General features: G+C 41.3%; 2 protein-coding genes across 2 annotated transcripts in view; both read left to right on the forward strand.

Moving 5' to 3' along the window:
- Positions 1–155: 155 nt before the first annotated feature.
- On the forward strand, positions 156–8,487 carry QNG1 (Q-nucleotide N-glycosylase 1). Its single transcript, XM_074932171.1, has 5 exons — positions 156–207; positions 382–729; positions 1,768–2,027; positions 6,200–6,395; positions 8,027–8,487. Exons 2-5 carry the CDS (start codon positions 396–398, stop codon positions 8,257–8,259), a joined length of 1,023 nt encoding a protein of 340 aa, XP_074788272.1. The 5' UTR covers positions 156–207; positions 382–395; the 3' UTR covers positions 8,260–8,487.
- A 1,871-nt stretch (positions 8,488–10,358) lies between these two features.
- Positions 10,359–23,943, forward strand: part of KIF27 (kinesin family member 27) — a 32,061-nt gene continuing 18,476 nt past the window's right edge. Inside the window, exons 1-3 of the mRNA XM_074933161.1 lie at positions 10,359–10,935; positions 12,927–13,127; positions 14,423–15,381. Coding sequence (XP_074789262.1) covers positions 10,626–10,935; positions 12,927–13,127; positions 14,423–15,381 — 1,470 coding nt within the window. The 5' untranslated portion in view covers positions 10,359–10,625. The remainder of the gene's footprint in view (positions 10,936–12,926; positions 13,128–14,422; positions 15,382–23,943) is intronic.

Raw genomic sequence — 23,943 nt, forward strand, 5'->3', positions numbered from 1 at the left:
CGTGGGAGCCGCGGGCGGGAGGCCCCGGCCTTGCGGAGGGCGCCCTTCCCCGCGCGTGCCACGCGGCCTGCGGCGACGGACACACCGGGGCCGCTTCGCGCGGGGCCCGCCGCGGTGTACGCCCCGGCCCCCGCCCGCGCGCCTGCGCAGTGCGCGGCGGCGGCAGCACGGGCAGGGCCTGAGGGGCGGCCGCGTTCCCCGGCGGCGGTGAGTGCGGAGCGCCGGAGCCTGGCGGGGTGCGGGGCCCGCCTGCCGCCGAGCTGCTTCCCGTCGGTGCTCGGCTGGCTGGCCGGGGCCGGGGCCGGCGCCCGACCAGACCGGACGAGGCGGGGGCAGGACGGAGGGGCTGTCCTTGAAAGCGTACGTGTTTCCTGCCCACAGGGAGGCCGCCGAGCATGGAGTTCCCGTGCCCCCTGGAGTCCGCCAGGTTTATAGCCGCCCACAGCAAAGATGTGTCTGTGGACGAGGAGGAGGTGCGGCGGGTGGCGGAGAGTTTGTTTGACAAAGCCTCGGCGGAGGAGTTCGGGTTGGCGGGGTGGAAGACCCTCCACGAGCTGAACCCCCAGACCGCCAGCGAGGAGGCCGTGGGCTGGGTGTTCCTTGTGGACACCCTCAACTTCTCCTTCTGGTCCGAGCGAGAGGAGCAGAAGTACCTGGTGAAGTACAAGGGTAGAACGTACAGCGGCTACTGGTCCCTCTGTGCCGCCGTCAACAGGGCCCTTGACGACGGTTAGTAAGCGTAAGAGGAGGGGGCTTCCCCCGCCACCGGAGCCGGGGGCTGTGCCGGGCCTGGCTTTGCCTCGTCCGGCGGCCTGCGAGCCCCCGGCGAGCAGCCGGGAGGGGCGGGTGGGGCGTTAGAAACTGAGCGATGAGTACAAGATAGAAGAGGTGCCTCAGAAACAGGAGCCCTTTCTGCAAACTGTTGCTTGCTGTGCTGATAAATCTGGATGTGCAGACCGTCCCCTAGAGCTTGGGGGAGGTAACTGGAAGTGCTTTAATAATACCTTGTACTGAAACTGCATAGCTTGCGGCTCTAATTTGGTTATCCCCTTTCCGTTAAAAACATTTTAAAGAATGTCTGTAGCCAGCCGTTCGTGACTTTTTTATTTCACCTGTGTTTTTAAGATTAATTGCGTATTTTCCATGACAAAAGAGAAAATGAGGCCTAAACTGAGAATCTTCTAGTATCAAAGTGGCTTCAGTAAGTCTGAAACCCCATATGCCTCCAAAACCAGTATTTTAGTGGTCATTCTTGTTGCTGTCATTCCCCCCCCCCCCCCCCAATTATTTGTAGGTATAGATGGAATTTTTAATTAATTTCCTATATATTTGTTTGTAAATTAAAGAGAAGGTTTGCATTAAGATAATTTTTGTGAATGCACAACATGGTTAGGAGCAAAGGCAAAACAAGGCTATGCTGACTATATACTAACCATATGCTAACTTTATTTGCTAGTTTGCTAGATAAACACCACTCTCAAAGATGATGACTAAGCAGTTGGGAAAAATTACATATAAAAAAAGTTAGAAAGGTTCTGTGGTTGCATGTTGGAAATTATTAACTGTAGAAGGTAGCACTGTGTGCAAACAGAAATTTAGTTTTAAGCAGCTATGTGAGTGCGGTTTATCACTGAACACTCAGGTGATTTTAAGACTTGATACTCTTTAGATCTTACTGTATAAATGCTCTCACTTGTAGCAGGCCACTGCATTAGGTCTCAGGATATGTTATGATAGCCTAAACATCTTTTTTTTACTTTTCTGAAGGAATACCTATTACCAGTGCCTCATATTTTGCCACTATGACGCTTGACCAAGTCAGGCACGTATTTCGCTCTGACACAGAAGTGCCCATACCTTTGATTGAAGAAAGACATCGGGTGTTGAATGAAAGCGGAACAGTACTATTAGAGAAGTTTGGAGGCTCCTTCCTCACCTGTGTTAAAAAGAGTGAGAAAAGTGCTCAGAAACTACTACGTCTAGTACTGGAGAATTTTCCTTCTTACAGAGATGAAGCTGTATTTGAGGTAAGCTAGTTCTAACATTGAATTTCTTATAATAAGAATTTATCCCTTATTGATTGCAACTTTAAAAGATAGCTCATAGGTTGTCAGTGTAATTTTTTCTGAGAGGATAGTCAGTTCAGAATTCATCTAATATTTGTGAATTGTTGGAATTTTTAATCCAGGAAACAGAAGGTGACCAGAAATGTTTTTGTGGAATTCATTGTATTCAAAAGTAAAATTCAAGGGAAATAGGAAGGAAAATTACTCTTTGTAAAAAAACATTTTTGCGTCAAAGCCGTGAAAGTATTGGTCTGTATAATGAAAGGAAAATCAGACTTTGAAGCAGTTGATCTTAATTATGTAAATTGCTATGAGTCATACAGACAGGGAAGAAGTTTCTTGGACCATGGTATACCTTTTTTGTTAAGCTGGGGTAAAATTACTGAGATTTTATTTCTCTTATCAGTCTAAACCTCTGAAAACAAAACCATTAACAGTAAAACAATCTTGACTGTCTTAAGTCCATAACTACTTAGGAATGTATTTCTAATTACAAGAGTCACTTTTTCCCCAGAGGAGTAATTTTTTGTCATACACTGTCTATGTCTTCATCACTTTGTTGTAATTTATTTTGATACACTCCAAGTTTCCAATTAGATCGTGACTTCTTTATACTCCTTATGAATGTATAATATTGGAGATAATGTCTGAAAAATGAGAATCTTTTTTCCTTTTTTTTTCTTGATTTGCCACCAAGCCCCCTCCCCCATCTCTCTCTCTCTTCCTTTACCTTGAGGATCTCTACAGCTAATGAAGGAAATGAAACTCCAGTAGAGTTGTGAAAGTGTGCAACTACTGGGAATCCACACTGTAAGTGTTGTTGATTCAACAGGTGTTGCATGAATGACTGTAGGCCAGAAGTCACCCATAGTTCTGTCAGGGTTGACAGTACACTGAAACTTTTTGGAGTTGTTTCCCTGAAAGAATCTGATGGAAAGTAAACAGAGACAATCTGGTATTTTCTTTGTCTCTGGTTTTGCCTACGCAGGCATGATCTTTGTTTAGTGTCAGTGACAAATGTAGCTGCTCCTGTGCTCAGGTCCATCCACAGCAGTATTCAGCTGTTAGGGCATTATGTCCAGAAGACTTTATTCTAGTAACAGTGTAGCCTGTACTAAGGTCTGTGCTCTTTTTCAAGGTAACTTCCTGGAACTTTGAACCTATTGCGTTTATCACTTAAATCTGCCCTTCAGCAGGTGGCACGATTTTATATTCCTTTGTGTCCTGCTATGAAGCAAGACATGTTTGCGTGAAAAATCAGAGGTTCTTTCTAACTAATCTTTGAAGCTACTGGTTTGATTTTGGGGGGATTTTTTACATATAAAGTAATTATCACTTTACTCAAAAAATATTTCCTTTTTAATAAATAGAGCCTTTTCTTATCTTTATAGTGACTGTATTCATTGATGTAATGTCTTTCATGAGATCATGCTAAGTGCTTTGTAAGGCAGGTCTCCTTAAAAGCAGCAGCAGACTGCAGAATGAAAAGATGTTTTAAAAATTATTCCAGACTGTAAGCACTGAGATAGTTTTTCAGCTTTCGCTAAGCAAGATGTGTATTTTGAAGGTGGGTGAAATAATGTAGTCATTTGTTGTTTAAAAAAAAAAAAAATATTGGTGTTAGCACTCACTAATGTGAGGTGACATGGATCACATTATCAACATCCTTTCTATGGCAGCAGGTTGAGCTCTCACAAGTAAGACTTTTGCCTTCAATAAAGGGCCACAGGGAACTGAAAAGGTGGTGAGATATCTAATAGCAAACCAGTGTTTTTCAGTAATTCTCCATAGTAGAAATATGTATGATTATAAAAAATTCTACAGTAGAATCATACTATCACAGATTACCACAGCTCTCCTATGTTCTGACCTTCCAGGGGAACTTCTAAATTTAACACAGTTCTTTGGCTGTATGTTCTTCCAAACACACAAGATATTTTTCATAATTACACATTACTGACTGTATTATAGAAATTGCCAGTTTTCTTTTGATTCTGAAAAGTGAATTGCAAATCAAAGCCAAAGTTCCTGAAACCTTGTTGTCCTTGGGTGGATAGTTCATATTCAGATGCTATGCTGAATTTTAATCCTGACAGAAATTTAAATTTTAGATGATGTTATACTTGCATATCAGGGTTTTCATATTCGGACATAGACACAGCGGAGTCCTTTCCAAGCTTCCAGTCATTGACATTGTGTATATGTATCTTTTATTTCCCATCACCTGGGGCTGAAGTGGTAAAATTGCATGATCCTCCTGTTCTTTTTTTTTTTTTTTTTTTACTAGCTGTGCTATTGCCAATGCAATACTCCTTCTTTTAATATCATAATCATAATAGGTCATAATTAGTTATATATCCTGATACTGGCTCATTGTAATGGAGAGGAGACACAAGTCTCACTATATAGGGTAGCTTTTTCTGAAGAGTGAGGCTGTTGTGGGAAAAAAGTGTAGTTGTATTGCCATCTGGTAAAATGTTCTATTCCTGGACAAATGATACTATCTTTGAGACATAGTATCATCCACCTCATGCTTTCCTTGCTTTCTGTTGAAAAGAATGGTGGGAAAATTTACTAGAAATGCCTAATGCCTTTTTCATACTGAGGATTTTTCATAAATTTCTGAAGCTCTGTGCAGCATAAAAATTAATAATGGAAACAATGAAATTGTAAATTCATCAGCTCAGTGAAAAGTCCCAGACATTATTTTTCTTCCAAACTACATTGCAGCATGAGATGAAAAGTTCCATTTGAATTCTCCTGTACTCTGCTCTTGCAAAATGGTGTGGCACTGGAGACTATCTGTTCTTTACTATATTGGAAAAATCTTAATGCTATAAAAGTGCGATGTCCTTGGTTTCCATTATCTAGCAGTAGAGCTATGATGGGATTTGGTCTATTAATTATTTACTTTCTGTTGTGATGTTTCAAATGGTGTTTTATTATTTAACATACAAAATCGTGTATGCTCTCTAGGACTAAGTTTGTGGATCTATGTCAAGTATAGAATGAATCACAGTGAAAGAGTTTTCAGGATGTTTGGCCGCAGTTGGTCTGTGAAACATAGTCGGACATATTGTTTTCAGTGTTTTTGGAGAACAGCATTTAATGACAAAAATATGCTTTGCTCTCAGGAGTAATTGTAGCGTCCTGGCAATAAAGTAAAATTAAATTAGCTTAAAAAATGTCATTTGTAAATTGTGGTGATACGAAGGGTGGCAGAATAAAACTGGAGAGAAATCGAATCTCCACCTACTTATATTTCAGACCAGCCATTTCAGTCGCCTGTTGTTTAATGCACATTATCAAAGGTCGTAAATCTCATCTAGCTATAAAGGGAGTAAAAAACCACAACCCATTAACACATTTTTTCTTAAAGAGGCAGATTTATGTTCACGCATTGTGTTCATCATAAAGTAAAAACCTCAACAACATACAGATTGTAGCATATCTTTAGATTTTTCCCTTGTGAATAGCCACAAAAGCATGTGAATCTTTGCAGGATTAGCACCAGCAAAAAAGTTTATGACAAAAATAGAACCATGCATAGCATTTTAGAAAATCTCATATTTGTGAATACACCTGGAATTAATTTTTCTCTTTAACTTGCAAGATACACTACACAACAACATAGAGGAGCATTCACTGAAGTTTTCACTAAAATTTGTTTCCTTAACAGGTAAATTAATTAATGAAATGTTTTAATTGTCTAATATATGCCTTTTACACTTCTCTCCTTGAAATAAAAGGTTGGATGAACTCCAGGGTTTCTGAAAGAACTAATGTTTGCTGGACTTCAACTACAGTGTTTGCCAAGTGGAAGTAAACCAACATTAATGTGTTCTGAGATCCAGGCAGAATCTAAACTATTTTCATTCCACTGCTGTGACTTCTGTTATATTTTTCTTTCATTTATGAGCATTCCATATGATATTTGTTTGTGGTATGATAGTGTTTGGATTTTAAGGTGTTTAAGTGTTGCACTTTTATTCTGTTTTAGTTAACTAATATATTTGCTTAACTGAATGATAGCTTAATAGAACAATGTCATTCTTGCCTGTCTCTGTACATGTAACTTGTTGTAATTATTCATCTTTCAGGCACTTAAATAATTCATAAATTTCTTTCATCAGAAAAAAAAGGTGTCTTTCTACAAACGGGCTCAAATACTTGTGGCTGATACGTGGAGTGTATTAGAAGGCAAAGGAGATGGCTTTTTTGATGACATTTCTACTCTGACTATATTTGCTGACTACAGAATCCCTCAAGTTCTTGTTCACTTAAAAGCAATGAAGTATTCTGAAGAACTAATGAAGAAACTACGTGAAGGTTTGTTTCTCCCTTAATAACATCAAGTAATCTTACCTCTTGATATTGTAGACTAAAGCTACTTTTAAAATTTAATGTTTTGTCCATGTAAGGGTTATGTGTATTTTTTTTTCTCCAGGGAACAAGGTCGTCTTATGTAGTGATGAGGGAACAGGAAGAAACTTACTTTCTAGCAGTGATCTTGAATGAGATTTTAAGGTTATGTTTTTATAAAGATCTGTTTCTTGGATTAAATATTGATAAGGGAAGGATTACAGAGACTCTAAGCCCGGTGATTTCTGAGTTTCTGAAGGGCTGCTGTTGCCAAAATCACTTTTCAGCATGAGTATAGTTGTGATTTTTGAGGTTTGATTGATGAAACCATCCATTAGAAAAAAAAAAAGATTGCTTTAAATGAGCTTAATTGCGTAAGACTAGAGTCTTGTTTTTAAGCATGGTTCCATCTTCCAGTACTCATTAACTATGAACGTCAGTGAATAAAAACATAAACCAATCCCTTTCCACTGTAAAATGATTGGATTTAGAGATAGGACTGCTATTATGCAATTTTAAAATTACCCAGCAGGATAAACAGATGAATGCAGTCATCCATGAATCTTAACAGAATGGCCATTTATATATATGTAACAAATCTATAGATACACCTATATAGGTAAACTTCTTTACCTTAGGTTTCCCACAGCAGAGTGTCAGGCATCAAATCTTATAAAAATAATTCATTCAGAGGGTACATCAGAAAAACAGCTTGAGCAGGGTGCCTCCGGAGAAGGACCTTGAAGAAAGAAATCTCTGGGCAATTATACCCTTACAGTCTAAGTTCCCTTCCCCTCACACAGCAGTTTGGTCCAATAGTAATATTTGGGTTTGGAGTCACCTTGTTCCTTATTGGATCCTTTTTCTATCTCTTAGATGGCTGTTCCTTATCTTGAGGCTGCAGCTTATGCTGACAGATGTGGCTACCTTATTTTTCTTAGGATGCATCGGTCTCGGGGCCTCCTTCATGTAACTAAGTTCAGCATAAGTTCACTGCTTGTGGCCTAAGGCTTTAGTAGGTTTTTCCTTTAATGCTGTACAATGGATTCCACTTGAGCTAGGAAGTGACTATACAATAGATTCTGTCTGAGCTACTTATAATATATTAAATAGATCATGTAGACAATTCATCTTTTTCACGAATCCAGATAAGGACATTACCATCGAAGTCATTCAGATAAATGGGTGCCTTTATGTTTTTATATATATAGCTTTTTGGGTTTTAATTCCTAAGTCTTAGAGTTATCCTAGCAGAAAGTATACTATTGGAATTATGTTTGACTATCTTTTTTGTTTCCACAAGCAAAGAAATAGTCATGTAATGTGTAGTATAACCCAAACAGCTGTTCTTTTCTTAAACCACTTTATTAGAATACAGGATGTTGTTATAACTGAATGGGAGGTAAACTTACAAGTGCCTAGGCAAAATTAATCATTAGAAAATGTATAGCAACGTTGTTAGCAGTGGCAGTATAAGTCATGAAAACAGCAGTTCTAGACTAAGTGTGCGGGGAGGAGGGGAGGAAAGGCAAATTCAGGCTGTCCTGGGGCTTCTGTCTCTTGAATGTAATTGGATTGCTGTCTCTTGTGTCCTGCAGGAACAATTTTCCAATCTGGAGATAAAGAGGAAGTAGAGATCCGTGGCTGTTCCATTTGGTGTTGTGCATTGATTTGTCAGCACCTGCTGGAGCTCTATGAGAAGAAGGGTCAGGACATGCGTGAAAAGATCAATGCAGTCTTACTCGATTATCATCTGTGGGACTATGCGAGGGATCATAGGGAGGAGATGAAAGATACTCCGTTTCACCGCGTACGGTGTATATATTACTAAGTCCGGTCTGATAGCTATAGCATCGATGCATTATCTTTTGAATCACGTTAGTCTTTTCATATGATGGTTTGTCACGTACGCCTTTGGAACTGCTAAGTGAAATGCTTATTTTCCGATGATGTATTCGCTACTTGCTTGTTTTTTTTTTTCCTCTGAACCTTTCTGTTGCGGTGACAAACTGTGTAAGCTTTGCTGGATGACTTGTGTTAACAGAGGTTTGTTACTCACGCTCCGAGGTCTGTGTCTGTGTTCACGCACGCGTTCGCACACCGGGCCCCGCTGATGCGCTGCCCCTTGCTGCCTGCGCCGGCGCGGAGCGCGGGGCGTGCCCGCCCCTTCGCGGCGGGGTGCCGCGCGTGAGCCCCGCCCGCCGCGCCGCCCGCCTCCCGCTGCCAGGGGGCGCTGTGGGCCGCGGGGCGCGAGGCGGCGCCGCTCTGCCGCGGGGCCGGCGCCGGGCGGTGCCGCCGTTGCCTAGCGAGGCGCCGTAAACAACGGGGAGAGACCCGCCGCCGCCCGCCGCCGCCCGCCGACCTCCCTGCCGCGCCCCTCCGCCCGGGCCCGGCGGCAGCCGCCGGTGACGCGGAGCGGGAGCCGCGGGACGGCGGCCCGCTCTGGAGCCCTGAGCGGGGTTCCGCGGCCCCGCTGTCCCGGGCGTCTGGATTCCGCGGCCCCCGGTGGCTCCCGAGACCCAGGCGCGATCCCTCTCCCAGCTCCTTTCAGGTTTGGAGTAAAAGGTGCACTGCGAGACACGGAAAACGTGGAAGATCTACTGGCGCGCTCTCAAAATACCCCTGCCGGCAAAAAGCCTTCCAGTGTTACTTGTTCGTGCTTTCTGGCAGCCAAGAACAAGGTGTATCCGACACCAGAGTATTTCTGTAGCTCTCGTATATACCTATGTCATATTCCCACAGTCTTTTATGGATTAGTGAGTAGAATTTCACGCTTTCTCTTTTTTTTTTTTTTCTTTTTTTTTTTCCCCTGTGACGGTTTAATTTTTATTTAATTTTAAAAGGGAGGGGGCAATGTCAGTGCTTTAAACCAGTAATTGTTAGGGGATAAAAATAATGCACTTGGATAAATAAAACTAGAAATAGATCAAATGTGGTTTGAATCTGTAGCTGGTAAGTATATATAGCTGTTTCTGATCACCATGTCCTTTATGATAGGAGTCTGATTTCAGTCTCATGTTTTGCTGCTTTCTTTTACTTCTGTTCAGTGAATAACATGGGGGCTTTTTTTTTTTTCAACTTCCAATAGTTTCTTAGCTCTGGATGGATGGCCAGGTTCTCAAACTAAATGGAATACAACGACATGAGAAAGCTCTTCTCTTCGCAACCACAACAACAGTTTAAAGTTGTTTGTTTCCAGCAAACTTCAATTTGGGGCACTTAGCTGATGAGTTCTGCCAGTTTGGCGATACAGCTTTCTTAAAGGCAATGAGTGGGAGTTCAGCAAGCAGAAAGTTCAGCAAACTTTCCCTTGCACTGCGAAGATTCTTAGAATCAGCAAAAAAACCCCAAACAGCGATGTGTTTGGGATCCAGCAGTACCCGTGAGGGTTTTTGAATGGTCATGGAAGACAGCTGTAAAGAAAGGCTACTCCTTGATACTTACAGTTGTGCTACTGAATAGTGCTTATGCTGTAAGAATGAATATGCAGGGGGCAGTATAAGGAACAATGGTTGCTAAAATATATAATTAATAAAAAATAATTACATACGTGCTTAAAGATGCAGATTAAAATCAGAGGAATCCTTTATGTATAGTAATTAGATACATTTAAAATCACACCTCCTTTGTAGGTAACAGCTGTTTTCTCTGTGCTTGCCGAGTTACAGATGCTTGGCACTTAACATGTGGAAGAGAATTTACAACACCTGTGTGTATATGCAAACACTTTTGGAGAAAAAGGTTTTGATTGACTGATTTATGTTGCCTGAGCAGCATGAATGCAAGAATAGGAAAATTAGAAGATTCATTGTAAGCATAAGCTTTATCAACAGTGTTCATTAACAAGCTCTTAGGATATTGTTTCTTCATATGGCTGCATTATGTTCAAATACCAAATCAGGCAACTTTCAGACTTGAGAATAAGTCCACTAGCTTGGAAATTAAACAGTCAAAATTAATGAATTGATTTAACAGTTATTAATATAGCTGCTTTTATATCAGGTACTTTTCAAGAGTGTAATGGTGATTATGTATTCTTTTGGAAATGTCAGCTTTCTACTTCAGCAAGAAATTAATTGCTATTATATAATGTGGAAAACTTTTTTTCTTAGTTGCAGACAAGTGCAAGTGAGGTGAACACAGGAGTGGTAACAGATTTCTTGTTGACTATGTGAATACAGAGTGAGGAGCACAGGGATGGAGTCTGGCATGGAGGAGATCCCGGTTAAAGTTGCAGTTCGAATCAGACCTTTGCTTTCCAAGGAAGTACTTCATAACCACCAAGTGTGTGTGAGATTAGTCCCAAATACACAACAAATCATCATTGGGAAAGACCGTGTCTTCACTTTTGATTTTGTATTTGGCAAAAACTCAACCCAAGAAGAAGTTTATACTGTTTGCATTAAGCCTCTTCTAGTGTCTTTGACTGAGGGATACAATGCTACAGTGTTTGCATATGGACAGACAGGATCTGGGAAGACTTACACCATTGGAGGTGGACACATTGGTAGGTTGTAGAAATTTTGGGGGTTCTTTAAACTGGTGAACAGTGTATTTGTGCAAGTGAAATATTTAATACATAGTACACGATGCTGCAGCATTTATAAGGGCTAACAAAAAAAGGTACAGTAAAAGTTCCAAAGTGTATGTGATAATTAAACTGTTCTAAAGACAAATTCTCCATAAATCAAGCTATACTAAAAATATCTAAGAAGAACAAAAAAATCTAAGTGCTCTTTCTCATTTCCCATTTTTAACAAACTAGAACTTAAACTAGAATTTCTTCCTGATTCTTGCTAAATTTATCTCACCTTGAAAATGTCTGCTTTAGGCAATTAATTGTTTGCTTGCTCACTCTTTTTTTTGAGAGAGATATTTCTGTGACATCATAGAAATGTATGATTTAAGTCTTCCAATTGGATATAAATATATTATTCTAAAACTTTTGGTAGGTATTAAAATATTGCTTTTATTTAGAATCACAGAACCACAGAATCATTTGGATTGGAAAAGACCCTCGAGACCATGAAGTCCAACCATTAACCTAGCACTGCCAAGTCCACCACCAAAGTGCCACCACCTTAAGGGCCACATTTACATGTCTTTTAAATACCTCCAGGGCTGGTGACTCAACCACTTCCCTGGGCAGTCTGTTCCAATGCTTGACAATCCTTTCAGTGCAGAAACTTTCCCTAATATGCAATCTAAATCCATACCCCACCCCCGGTGCTATTTGAGGCCATTTCCTCTTGTCCCATCACTTTTTACCTGGGAGAAGAGACCAACACCCACCTAACTACAACCTCCTTTCAGGTAGTTGTAGAGAGGGATAAGGTCTCCCTTCAGCCCCCTTTTCTCCAGGCTAAACAACCCCAGTTCCCTCAGTCACTCCACATAACTCTTGTTCTCCAGACCCTTCACTAGCTTTGTTGACCTTCTCTGGACACACTCCAGCACCTCAATGTCTTGTAGTGAGGGGCCCAAAACTGAACACAGTAATCAAGGTGTAGCCTCCCCAGTGCCGAGTACAGGGGTCAGATCCCTTCCCTGTCCCTGCTGGCCACGCTGTTGCTGACACAAGCCAGGATGCCATTGGCCTTCTCGGCCACCTGGGCACACTGCTGGCTCCTGTTCAGGCGGCTGTTGACCAACATCCCCAGGTCCTTTCCTGCTGAGCAGCTTTCCAGCCACTCCTCCCCAAGCCTGTAGTGTTGCATGGGGTTGTTGTGACCCAGCTGCAGGACCCAGTGTTGGCCTTGTTGAACAACATACAGTTGGCCTCTTAATTCTGCGTGTTGTTGTCACCAGTTGTCTTTCCTCTTTTAGTAGTTTAATTTAATGTTCTTGTAAGTATCATTGCTAGCCAATGTTCATAGCTCATCAATTTTAGTTTTATACTTACATTTACTAAATTCATAGTTAGATGTGAGCAACCCTCTTTCTTTGGTAAAAAAGATTCTTGGTATTCTCTCATAGACAAACAGTAAGTTTCCATATTCTTGAATAAAAAACACATTTATGGAAGTATTGTCCTATGCTGAATATTTAAAAAAAAAACCCACAAACCTGAGTTTGGCATTAGTGTTCCATATCTACTTTGAAAAAATAGGAAATTACTGTAAATGTTGGTCACAAATCTTGTCTCACCAAGTTACTAATGGTCTTTGCTGTATATGTGGAATTTATGCTTTCTCAAACCTTGTGATATCACTGCCAACCATAATAAGTAGAAATAAAGTAGTTTCCATATTTTTATTACTTCTGTGACTATAACATTATGTAATTTAGAACTTAACTTTGAATCCTATTAATTATGCAGACAAATATTCTGAACACCAGAAAAACAAGTATTTACAAAAATCCTCGGAACACTAAGTTCTTCAGATTCCTTAGTATATTGAGTAGTGGATCTCAGACAAACAAATTGCAGTTTCCAGTCTTTGTAATTTATGCAGCAAATGACTGCAAGCTTCTGTGATATCTTTGCTTATATTTTAGCATCAGTTTCAGAGGATGAAAAGGGCATAATCCCACGGGCTATTCAGGAATTATTTCAGCATATTTCTGAAAACCATAACATTGACTTCCATGTGAAAGTATCTTATATAGAGGTTTACAAGGAAGAACTTCGAGATTTATTGGAGTTGGAGACCTCTGTGAAAGAATTACATATCCGAGAAGATGAAAAGGGAAATACAGGTAGAATTTCAGCTCTAAAATTTGGTGTGCTGGGTTTCAGTTGTGTGCTCAAGTTATTCTTGCCGTCTCTTGAAATAGCTTATTCATTACTAATACTGGAAAAAAGTTAAATTTTCAAAATATAAACTAAGTTTAGCTGATTTGAAGTAGTTTTAGGTTTAGATGCCTGTGGACAATATAGATGTTCAGTCAGAAATGGCAGCAAAAGGTCAAGTGAGAATACAGTTACTGCTTCCACAAATTCTGTCTAGACTTTTTGCCTCCCTTCAGAATTACAATTGTTAAGCTACTTACACCATAAATATCTGCCCCCCTTTCACCTTGAAATGAGCGGAAGAGAACATTTCATTAAGAGTAGCATTAGATGTTCTTTGGAGACTTTGAAATTAACCCTTATTTTACGGTTCTGTTCACTACATGAAAATGCAGGAAGAATCTGCAGCAGAAGTATTTTGTTCTGAAACTGTATAATCTGGTGTAGTGTGGGTTTTTAATTTATTTATTCTTTATATTCTAATTGTTGTGTCTGCTCTAATATTAGTATACTGTTGCATTGAGCTGTCATGGTTTTCTTGTCTGTAGCTGGAAGAAGTCCCTAATTTAGCACAAATCTTACAGACAATATCATTGCTTCATAAGGATCCCACAAAATATTTTAATATATTTCTCTTCTTCAGTTCACATCAGCTTCAGTAGGTTGTGCTAGGACATTTTCCATCCTTTGTTAAAACAAAGAACAAAAAACATGCTTGGTAGGAATACTTGGCAGAAGTACACTTCCATATTATTAAATTACTAATAAGTACCTGTGCAAGAGGCCCAATGACCCAAGCTATATAGAACAGAAATTCTGTTCTTACCATAGACTAGGAATAACTTCTACTACAAACCTTTTTTCATTTTTAGTCTTTTTATTTTTTAAAAAAAAACTGGCAAAATATCCTTTGAGCTGACTTTGCTCATAATTTTTCTCGGTAGAACTAGATTGCAAATTGCATATCTCAATGTGTGAGTAAAGCTATGTATTGTGTTTAGGATACTGTTTCAAATGCTATGACACAATACATCCATATATTAAATATCTGCAGGTTTCAGATGTGTTGTACCTCATGCTTTGCACGTATTGATGTAATATTTTTCTATAGCTTACATGCTGTGACCTCATAACAATGCAGGCTTGTATGTTTCTCTAATATGTGTTTACAGTTTGACTATTCCTAATTGCTTTAAACTTTTGCTGAAGAGTTTTATAATTAATTGAATTATTCTTACTTTCTTTGGTTTGGTGTTTGAAGTGATTGTTGGTGCTAAGGAATTCCAAGTAGACTGTGCAGATGAAGTGATAACCCTGTTGGAAAGTGGCAATGCAGCTCGTCACACAGGCACAACACAAATGAATGAGCACTCTAGTCGATCTCACGCCATTTTTACCATCAGTATTTGTCAGAAACTGTCTGCAGAGTCTCAGAAAAATACTGATGCTGCACAGGATTCATCTTGGAAATCAGTCCAGATGATTGCTTCAAAGTTTCATTTTGTGGATTTGGCAGGATCAGAGAGGGTGACAAAGACTGGAAATACTGGTGAACGCTTCAAAGAATCAATTCAGATCAACAGTGGTCTGTTGGCCTTGGGAAATGTCATCAGTGCGCTTGGAGACCCAAAAAGGAGAAGTGTACATATTCCATACAGGGATGCTAAAATCACTCGTATTCTGAAAGACTCCCTTGGAGGAAATGCCAAGACTGTCATGATAACATGTATAAGTCCATCCTCATCAGACTTTGATGAATCTTTAAATTCCCTCAAATATGCCAACAGAGCCAAAAACATTAGAAATAAACCAGTTGTAAATTACAACCCCAATCAAGATCGGATTGATGAAATGGAACTTGAAATTAGATTACTTCGAGAAGCTTTGCAGAACCGTCAAGTTAGTAATCAGTGTTCACACAACTTAAATCAAGAAAGAACTCGTATCAGTTCACTTGAGGAGCAGCTCACACGGCTTCAGGTTCAGTGTTCCAGTTACAGAAACTGTGTAGATGAAGCCTTCCCGTTTCTGGTTCATTTGAATGATGACGTTAGCTTAAAAAGAAGTCAGCGTGACAGGTTGCAGAGCTGGATCACTATGGTACAGAAAGTAAGGAAGGAAGCCTTCACTATGCAGGAAACTGACATAGGGACTGGGACCAGCCAAGAGCCACATCACATCACAATTCTTCAGCTTAAGAGGGAATTAAAGAAATGCCAGGTATTTAATTATAAGTTGATTATTTAAATATCTGTGAAAGAGCAGTCTGCTAAGACTTGAACTCAATTTTGAAAGACGTAAACCTGCTAGATTTACCTATACTTAATTTGACAAATTTAATTCACAGTCTTGTATAATTTTGTTTGTCTAATCCCTGGGATATTGCTTTATTCTGATGGATGATTGAATAGATAACCATCTTAATCATGATAGAGATAAGTAATGTTATATTTTGGCTAGTCAGCTTCAAGATGATTCTATGAGGCTGAGCTGTTTAAACTGTTAGATTTTTGGTTTTAGCTATGTTAGTGTGCTAGGTCTGGCTGGGATGGAGTTAATTTTCTTCATGGCAGCTCATAGGGTGTTGTGTTTTAGATTTATGACCAACACAATGCTGATAACCCACTAACATTTTAGATCTTGCTGAACAGTGTTTGCAGATCATCAAGCTTTCTCTGTTTTGTTTTGTTTTGTTTTTTCTTTTCTCTTTCTTCTGGGGGTGCACAAAAGGCTGGGAAACGTATGCACAGACAAACAGATGACCTGAACTAATGAAAGAGATATTTCATGCCATATAACATCATGCTCAATAATTAAAAGGGAGAGGATGTCCAGGCAGGTTAGCCATATTTTGACTGGGAAATGGCTAGGCAGCCTTCGGAGGTGCTGAGGGATTGGCTTTGCATGATTTGTTTTGTTTTATTTTCTTTCTCTCTTCTCCCACTTCACCTTTACTTACTGGACAATTTCCATCTCATCCCATAGATTTTCCTGCTTTTACTCTTCCTTTCCTCTTGCCCCATCCCGCTGGGGTTGCAGGGGGAAAGTGAGCAAGCTGCTGTGTGCGCTTAGCTGCCTACTGGGGTTAACCCACAATAGTCCTTTTTTTGTGCCTAACATGGGACTTAAGGCCTTTGAAATAATAACAGATTTTATTGGAGTATGCTAGATTAAATGTCTAGCTGTTATACCTGTTAAGTTGTTATTTGAGTGGCTGTTGCAGATCATGATGCTGGCATATTTACTTTGGGTGCTGACTTACATGTTTCCTTGAAAGTTCTGATGCTTGATTCCTTTCTAGTTCTACAACAGACTCCCAAGAATCACTAATGACTGTTTTCAGATTTTGCTGTTTAGTGTATTGTTTTATCACTTTGTTTTCCTTTGCTTGGGATAGCTCTGATAAAACCACTGGCCTTCAGCCTAATTTGGTATTTGAGTCTTATATCACTGGTGTCCCAGTACTCCAGGAACCATCTCATGGACAAACCCAGAAACTATAACTTTCCCTTTTTCTCCTCCAAGGGATGTTTTGTGGAGAGAGGAAACAATGACCCTATCCTTTCCTCTCCTCCAGGATAGGCTTTTATAGCCTTGAGGCAATGACTTCTCAGTTCCCTAAATATCCTCATGTAATCAGACTGTTCATACGGCTGTGTTTTGTGATCCTGGTTTTGATTATTGTTCATAAGGTTAAACTAATTGGGGATGCCACACAGGAATGTGCTTTAAGGTGACTAATTCCTGGGGTAGCAGGGTGTATGGGAGGTGTTGGGCAGGTGCATAGGGCTGTTACTGCATTCAGTAGCTTGGGATTTCATGCCTGACCAGGCTTGTAAACCAATCAAGCTAATACACCATTTGAAGGAGGAAAGGTGAAACACAATGACTTCTAAGGCTGTGTTGGGACCTAACCCATGCCTATCAATCCACTGTTCAGTGCCCTCAGAGATGCAAGATGTTCTCTGGATCTAAGAGCCCACAAACAGGCACTGAGAAGGTCTCTTGCTCTGAGGCCACAGAAACAGACACTAAACCAGAGACCAAACCCTCAATTGTAATAGTTGCTCTTGTAGTCAAGAAGAAACAGAGGAAGCAGCATCTCCTGAGAGTGGGAGAGAGGAAGAATCAGAAGAGGCAGCCTATTCTGCACCAGGACAGGGGAGGAAAGATATAGTAATAAGAGGTGGAAACTACCCAGTCCCTATCCATGACCAAGTTGCAAGATAGGTGGAAAGATTTTGTCCATCAACAAGGTGAGCGAATCATCAGTTCATCAACACTGCTTGCTCCAGTGCTGGAACAGTAAGGGCTTACAGTCTGGAACTAGGAGGTAGGGAAGCACAGCAGCTGAGGTCCTTTGCTAGGGACTGTGGGATTGACAGAGGGATCAGAGAAGGGGCAGCCACCCACAGCTTTCAGAGGTGTCTCTTACCAAGCATGAAGACAAGGTACTCTCTTAAGGAAGATACTGTAACCCATTGAGGCAAGGGGAGTACCACAAAGGAAGGTATCCAGTGTCTGAGGGAATTAGCAGTGGTGGAGGTGGTCTAAGTGATATGGACAATCAGGCCCCCAGAGATCCAAATGACGTACAGCGCACATGATCTGTGTGGCAGAAGTCTGTACAGAGTGCACCAACATCATGCACCAGCAACCTAGCGATGATGGATTGGGCTGACATTGAGGCACCAACTTTGTATAGACTGGTCTGCCAGCTCTGGTGATTCTAAGAGAATCTCTGTTCCCCCTTCCTGCTATGGGCTTGCATCTCAGCTGTGGAAAGACTGTTCTACAAGGTCCCGCAGCTCAAAGAGAATGTGGATAACCTCTATCCCTTCTTGCCCCTGCAGCCCAACATCTCAATTACCACGTCAGCCTTTCTCTGCTCAAAGGGAAGGGAACCACAGGCACATGCCTTGTGCCACCCTGTAGTTCTATCTGTGTGACTGTGGGGAGGATATGAGGAAGTGGGATGGTGCACCTACCTTGGTCCTGGAAGTTTGTGTATGTAAATTATGGGAAAAAGCAGTGGTTAAAAAGGGCCCTTCCAGGAACATTACTGCTCTGGTTGCTGTCGAGCAATTTCTGAGATGCAATAGATGGGCTGAGGACCCCTCTCCTCTTTCTGATACTGACCCAATGGACTTATGTCCATGTGGGTCTGAACCGCATGCCTTTCACCATGGAAGGACCGTGCTGGTCTCTAGTAGGACCACACCTGTGAATAGTTCTTGTACATACCCTGGGCAAGAGAGAGAGACATGGGCTTCTTTTAGGGTGTAAAAACTTCTGGTTTGTAATTACAGGAGTCAGGTAGTAAATGCTCTTGTTGGGAATAGGGTGCTCTCCTTCTGACCAAGTGGAGAAAAGGGACAATTAGATTTACTTTGGTTTTGGTGAACACCAGTGCACAGTGTATCCTAATGCCATCAGGGTACAAGGGGGCAGAACACATCTGGATTTCTGGAGTGATGGGGGACCCCAGTTGTTGTCTGGGGTCAAGGTGAGCCTAACAGGGAATAAGTAGCAGAAATATCCTATTGTTACCAGTCCAGAGGCCCCATATATCCTTGACACTTGCTCTCGCAAAACAGGGTACTTCTGGGATCCAAAGAGGTACCATTAGGACTTTGATGTTGCCACTGTGGATTCAGAGAAGGTTAAAGCTGTCCACCTTGCTTGTCTTCTTGGATGATCCTTCTGTTGAAGAACAGCAAATGCCAGTTGCTACCATGATGGTGTACAGACATCAATATAATCCCAGCTGAGACTCTGTCATTCCCATCTAGGAACTGATTCATCGACTCATGGGCCAACAGTTGATTAGCAAGACTCACTTGCCCTTTAATAGTCCCATAGGGCCAGTGCAAAAGGCTGACAGAGCGTGGAGGTTTACAGTGGACTATCACTAAATGAAGTCATGCCACCATTAAGTGCTTCTGTACTGGACATGCTAGAACTCCAGGTTGAACTGGAGTCAAAAGCAGCCAAACGATAGGCCTTAACTGATATTGCCAATGCATTTTTCTCAGTCCCTTTTTCAGCAGAGTGCAGGCCACAGTTAGCTTTGATGTGGAAGGGTGTCCAATTTGGAACTGACTGCCGTGGAAGGGTAGAAGCGCAACCCCACCTTTCGCCATGGACTGATCCAGACTGCACTGGAACATGAAAAAGCCCCAGAAAGCTTGCAGTGCACTGATGACATCACTGTGTGGGGCAACCAGCTGAGAAAGTGTTTGAGAAAGGGAAAAGAAAATTCAGATTCTTATGTGGTTTTGCCATAAAACAAAACAAGGTCAAAGGATCTTTAGGAGAAATCTAGTTTTCTAGGGGAACAAAATGTCAAGATGAGAGTTACCACATCCTAACAGACGTGATCAGTAAGATAACAGCCAAGTCCCCAGTAGTTAACAAAAAGGCATTCCTAGGCACTGTGGGAATCTGGAGAATGCATATTCCAGGTTATGGTCAACTTCTAAGTCCTCTCTGTGGAGTGACCTGGAAGAAGCACAGTTTCAACTGGGTCCCCAAGCAGTGACAAGCATTTGAACAGATCAGTCAGGAAACTGTTTGTGTGGTAGGCTGTGGGCCAGTCCAGACAGGACCAAGTGTGAGAAATGTGCTTTATGCTGGTGCCAGGGAGCATGACTTCAACTGGAGTCTCTGGCAGAAAGCCCTTGGAAAGATCCACGGTTGACCTATAGGGTTTTGGAGCTGTGGGTACAGAGGATCTGAGGCCCACTACACCGCAACTGAAAAGGAGATGCTAGAAGGGATGCAAGGTGCTCCAGAAGTAGTCCGTACTGAAGCTCAGCCTCTCTTGGCACCACAACTGTCTGTGCTGCATTGGATGTTCAGAGGAAATATCCCCTCTACCTATCATGCAACCAGTGCTATGTGGAGTAAGTGGGTAGGGCTAATCACACCATGAGCCTGAATGGGGAACTCCACCTGCCCTGGAATCCTGGAAGAGATCATGGACTGGCCAGAAAGCAGAGACTTTGGAGCATTGCCTGAGGAAATGACTCATGCTGAAGAGGCCCCACTCTGTAATAAATTACCAGTAAATGAAACAATAGGCTCTGTTTACTAATGGGTCCTGTCATATTGTGGGAAATCACTGGAGGCAGAAATCTGCTGTGTGGCGTTCCATATGACAAGTTGCAGAAACTGCTGAAGGGAAAGATGAATCAAGTCAATATGCACAAGTGAAATCCATCCCACTGGCCCTAGATATTGCTGAACAAGGCAAGTTGACAGAACGGTACCCATACCACCACCTGAAACACCATATGGTACCCATACCACTGCCTAGAACACTGTCCTAGGTCTTGAAAAGCAAGTTCTGTGGTGACATGGCACCCCAGGAAGCACCGAGTCAGACAATGTTACTCATTTCTGAAATAATCTTATAAGCACCTGAACAAGAAATGTGGCATTGATTGGATGTATCACATTCCCTATCATGCACCAGCCTCTGGAAAGATTGAACAATACAATGGACTGTTAAAGAGTACACTGAAAGGAACGGGCACTGGAGTGTGTCAGCAATGGGATGCAAATTTAGCAGAAACCACTTTGTTAATTAATACCAGAGGATTAGCTAACTGACCTGGACATGCCCAAACAAAAACCCCATGTATTGTAGAAGGAGATAAGGTCCCTGTAGTGTGTGTAGCAAACTGGCTAGGAAAGGCAGCATGGGTTATTCCTCCCTCAGGAAAAGGCAAACCTGTTTGTGGGACTGCTTTTGCTCAAGGACTCATGTACACTTCGTGGGTGATGCGAGAAGATGGGGAAACCTTCAAGAGATTTCGATTGTGTTTTCGATTTATGACCAATACAACGCTGATAACACACCAATGTTTTAGGTCTTGCTGAACAGTGTGAGCACAGTGTCAGGCCTTCTCCGTTTCTGCCTCTGCCACCCCACTGAATAGATTGGGGGGGGGGTGCACCAGAAGGCAGGGGGAGGGCCACAACCAGGCAGATGACCCAAACCAACTAAAGAGAAATTTCACCGCATATTACATGCTCAGCAATAAAAAGGGAGAGGAGAAGGGCTTGGATGTATTAGCTATTTTTTGCTGAGAAGCAGGCTGGGCATCAGTCTACCTGTGGAAGGTGGTGAGTGATTCGTTTTACATTAATTGCTTTTGCATTACTTATCTTGCTTTCTTTCTCTCTTCTTCCACTTCACCTTCACTTACTGAACAATTTCTATCTCAACCCACAAGTTTTCTTGCTTTTACTCTTCCTTTGCTCTTCTCCTGTCGCACTGGGCTTGAGCAGGGAGAAGTGAGTGAGTGTCTGTGTGTGCTCAGCTGCCTACCGGGGTTAACCCACATTAACTACTTTCAGTTGACCTGTAAACTCAGAAGTTTTGAATCTTGCAAATTAGTCTGTCAGAAGCATTACGGGTATAACTACAATGCAGGTATTTTCACAGATACCAGTGTACTTACAGATAACCCATGGGATAGGTTTTGCAACTTATATCTAATATTATCTAATACTATGTTTGTAGTATACTGGTCTGTCTAATACTAGGAGGTTGCAAATAAGAAATTTCTTAACCTATATTTTTTCAGCAATGTTCTTGCCAAGAACTCCTGCATTTCCTTCTCATTATCATGCCTTTAGCTAACTGAGTTTATAAACTATTTACAGATTTCTCTGTCTCATCAGTTTTCTAACAATGCTTTTGTATTATATATCAACTTTCTGCTTTTTGGTGGCATCATACTTCTTAACAGTTTTCTAGCTGAGATGAGAATTTCAAAACAAGAGATGGTATTCTTAGCATGCAGATATCCCATGAGGAAGCTGTCATGCTCTTTCTCAGATAGCAGGTAACGGTGCTAGAAAATGACCTATGGGGAGAAGAGCTGTCAGCCTTTTCAAGCATGATAATGTCTCCTCACAGAACTGACACATGATCAAATAAATATTATTTTTGGGAACATCCCCATATACATTTAGGAAGTGAGTATTTTGGATGCACTGAGTTAAAATGTTGATTACAAATAGCAAAATATCTAATTCAGATTATTGTACAATAAACAGTCTCAAAATTAATTTTGTAACTTTACCTGTAGACTAGTTTGAAACTGACTGAAGTTCTGACATCAGATGAACAGCTTAGAAAACTAGTATGAGTCTCTTGTAGTAGGACAGTGCTGCAACAAGTTAGAATTTTATAACATTAACCGATTTTCAGTTTGCACATCAAACTGTGATAAGCCTGTAAGTTGTTATCAGGCAATTGCATGTGCAAATTCTGTCTTGTCTTTGTTCTCAATCAGTCTAAATCACAGCTTTTTTCTTACTTCTTGGTTTTCTTCTGTAGCTTATTTTAAACCTCTGTTTCCCAGATTCAAAACAGTGTAAGAGCTGAGTTTAAAATTTGCTCTGGTGAGCCCACATCTAGGAGGAGATGGTTAGGGAGAGGCTAAAATTAACAAGGCAACACAGACTCTAGAGCAGGACTTGCATATGGACAGAATTAATACCTAATGGTGGACAAAGTCTTGTGCGTACATACATTTCTTTTCTAACACCTATGATTGCCTGGATAATGCCATCTTACACAAAATAAGAATAATGGCATAATGGGTTAGCCATAGCTAACACCCAGACTCCCACCCAGCCATTCATTCACCCCTCCATCAGCAAGACTCAAGGAGAGAAATAGGAAGAACAGGAATTAGAAGGCTTCTGAGTTGAGATAAAGACAGGGAGATTGCTTACCAGTTAAAAAACAATCTTAAATCGGGGAAAAATTATTTACTTTATTGCCAATTAAAAAAAAAAATTAAAATTACTCATTTGGGTAGTGGGGAACAAAAAGACAAACACTAAAACAACACCTTTCCTCCCCAGCTTATCTGGGCTTATCTTCACTCCTTCACTCCATACTCCTCTCCCTCACTGCCAAGTGGTGCCATGACATAGCAGGGTGGTTTATGGTCAGTACATAGCAGTTTCTCTCTGCTGCTCTTTCCTCCTCACACCTTTCCTCCTATTTGGCATGGGCTTTGCATGGGCAGCAGTTGTTTCAGGAATATCCATCTACTCCTGCATGGGTCCTCCTTAGGCTGCAGTCTGTGTATCTGCTGCTCCACTATGGAGCACCTCCTCCTCCTTCTCTTCCTGGTGTTCACTCTGCTCTTTCTCACTCTTTTGGTTCCCTCCTTTTCAGCCTGTCTCACAGTTTGTAAGTGCCTTTCTTAAATATATTATCACAGAGGTGCCAACCATCTTGGCAGAGGGGCTCAGTGGTTCCCTGCAGTGAGTCTACTGGAGTCATCTGGAACTGGCTGTGTCCAGAATGGGGAAACCCTGGTCTCAGAGAAACCTCCCCTGCAGTCATCCCCACCAAATCCTTGACACCTATATACAATACAACTGAGCAAACATATTCTGATTTTAGTTTAATACAATATGGAAAACATACCACTTAGTTTTCTGTTGCTTCATCCTGCCCCACTCTGCCACCATGCTAACATCTGTGGAAGCTTCTTTTTTTTCTGTAGTTGGCTCAGCTCTGCATAATGATAGAGCAGCAGTGGCAGACAGGATAGACTTATCAACTACGTTTAGTAGAAACATTTGCATTGGGACATAGACTTTGGAAAAAGTTCTGTTCTCTAAAGAGACATCAGGTTCTTCAGTGCATTCTTAAAAGCTATTAAAAGTTGTCTTTTCTTGGAAGAAAGGTACAGAAGTATCTAGTTTTAGAACAGTAAGACATGATGCTTCCATACTTTGGCTTCTATG

Source organism: Athene noctua, chromosome Z (genome assembly GCF_965140245.1).
Source record: "Athene noctua chromosome Z, bAthNoc1.hap1.1, whole genome shotgun sequence".
Classification (NCBI taxonomy): domain Eukaryota; kingdom Metazoa; phylum Chordata; class Aves; order Strigiformes; family Strigidae; genus Athene; species Athene noctua.

What these genes read in the sequence shown, in the direction of transcription:
- QNG1 (XM_074932171.1), top strand. Translation starts at nt 396, where the DNA reads ATGGAGTTCCCGTGCCCCCTGGAGTCCGCCAGGTTTATAGCCGCCCAC. An exon ending in GAGATGAAGCTGTATTTGAG is followed by an intron (nt 2,028 to 6,199) that starts GTAAGCTAGTTC and finishes TTCTTTCATCAG; the next exon opens with AAAAAAAAGGTGTCTTTCTA. An exon ending in AATGAAGAAACTACGTGAAG is followed by an intron (nt 6,396 to 8,026) that starts GTTTGTTTCTCC and finishes TGTGTCCTGCAG; the next exon opens with GAACAATTTTCCAATCTGGA.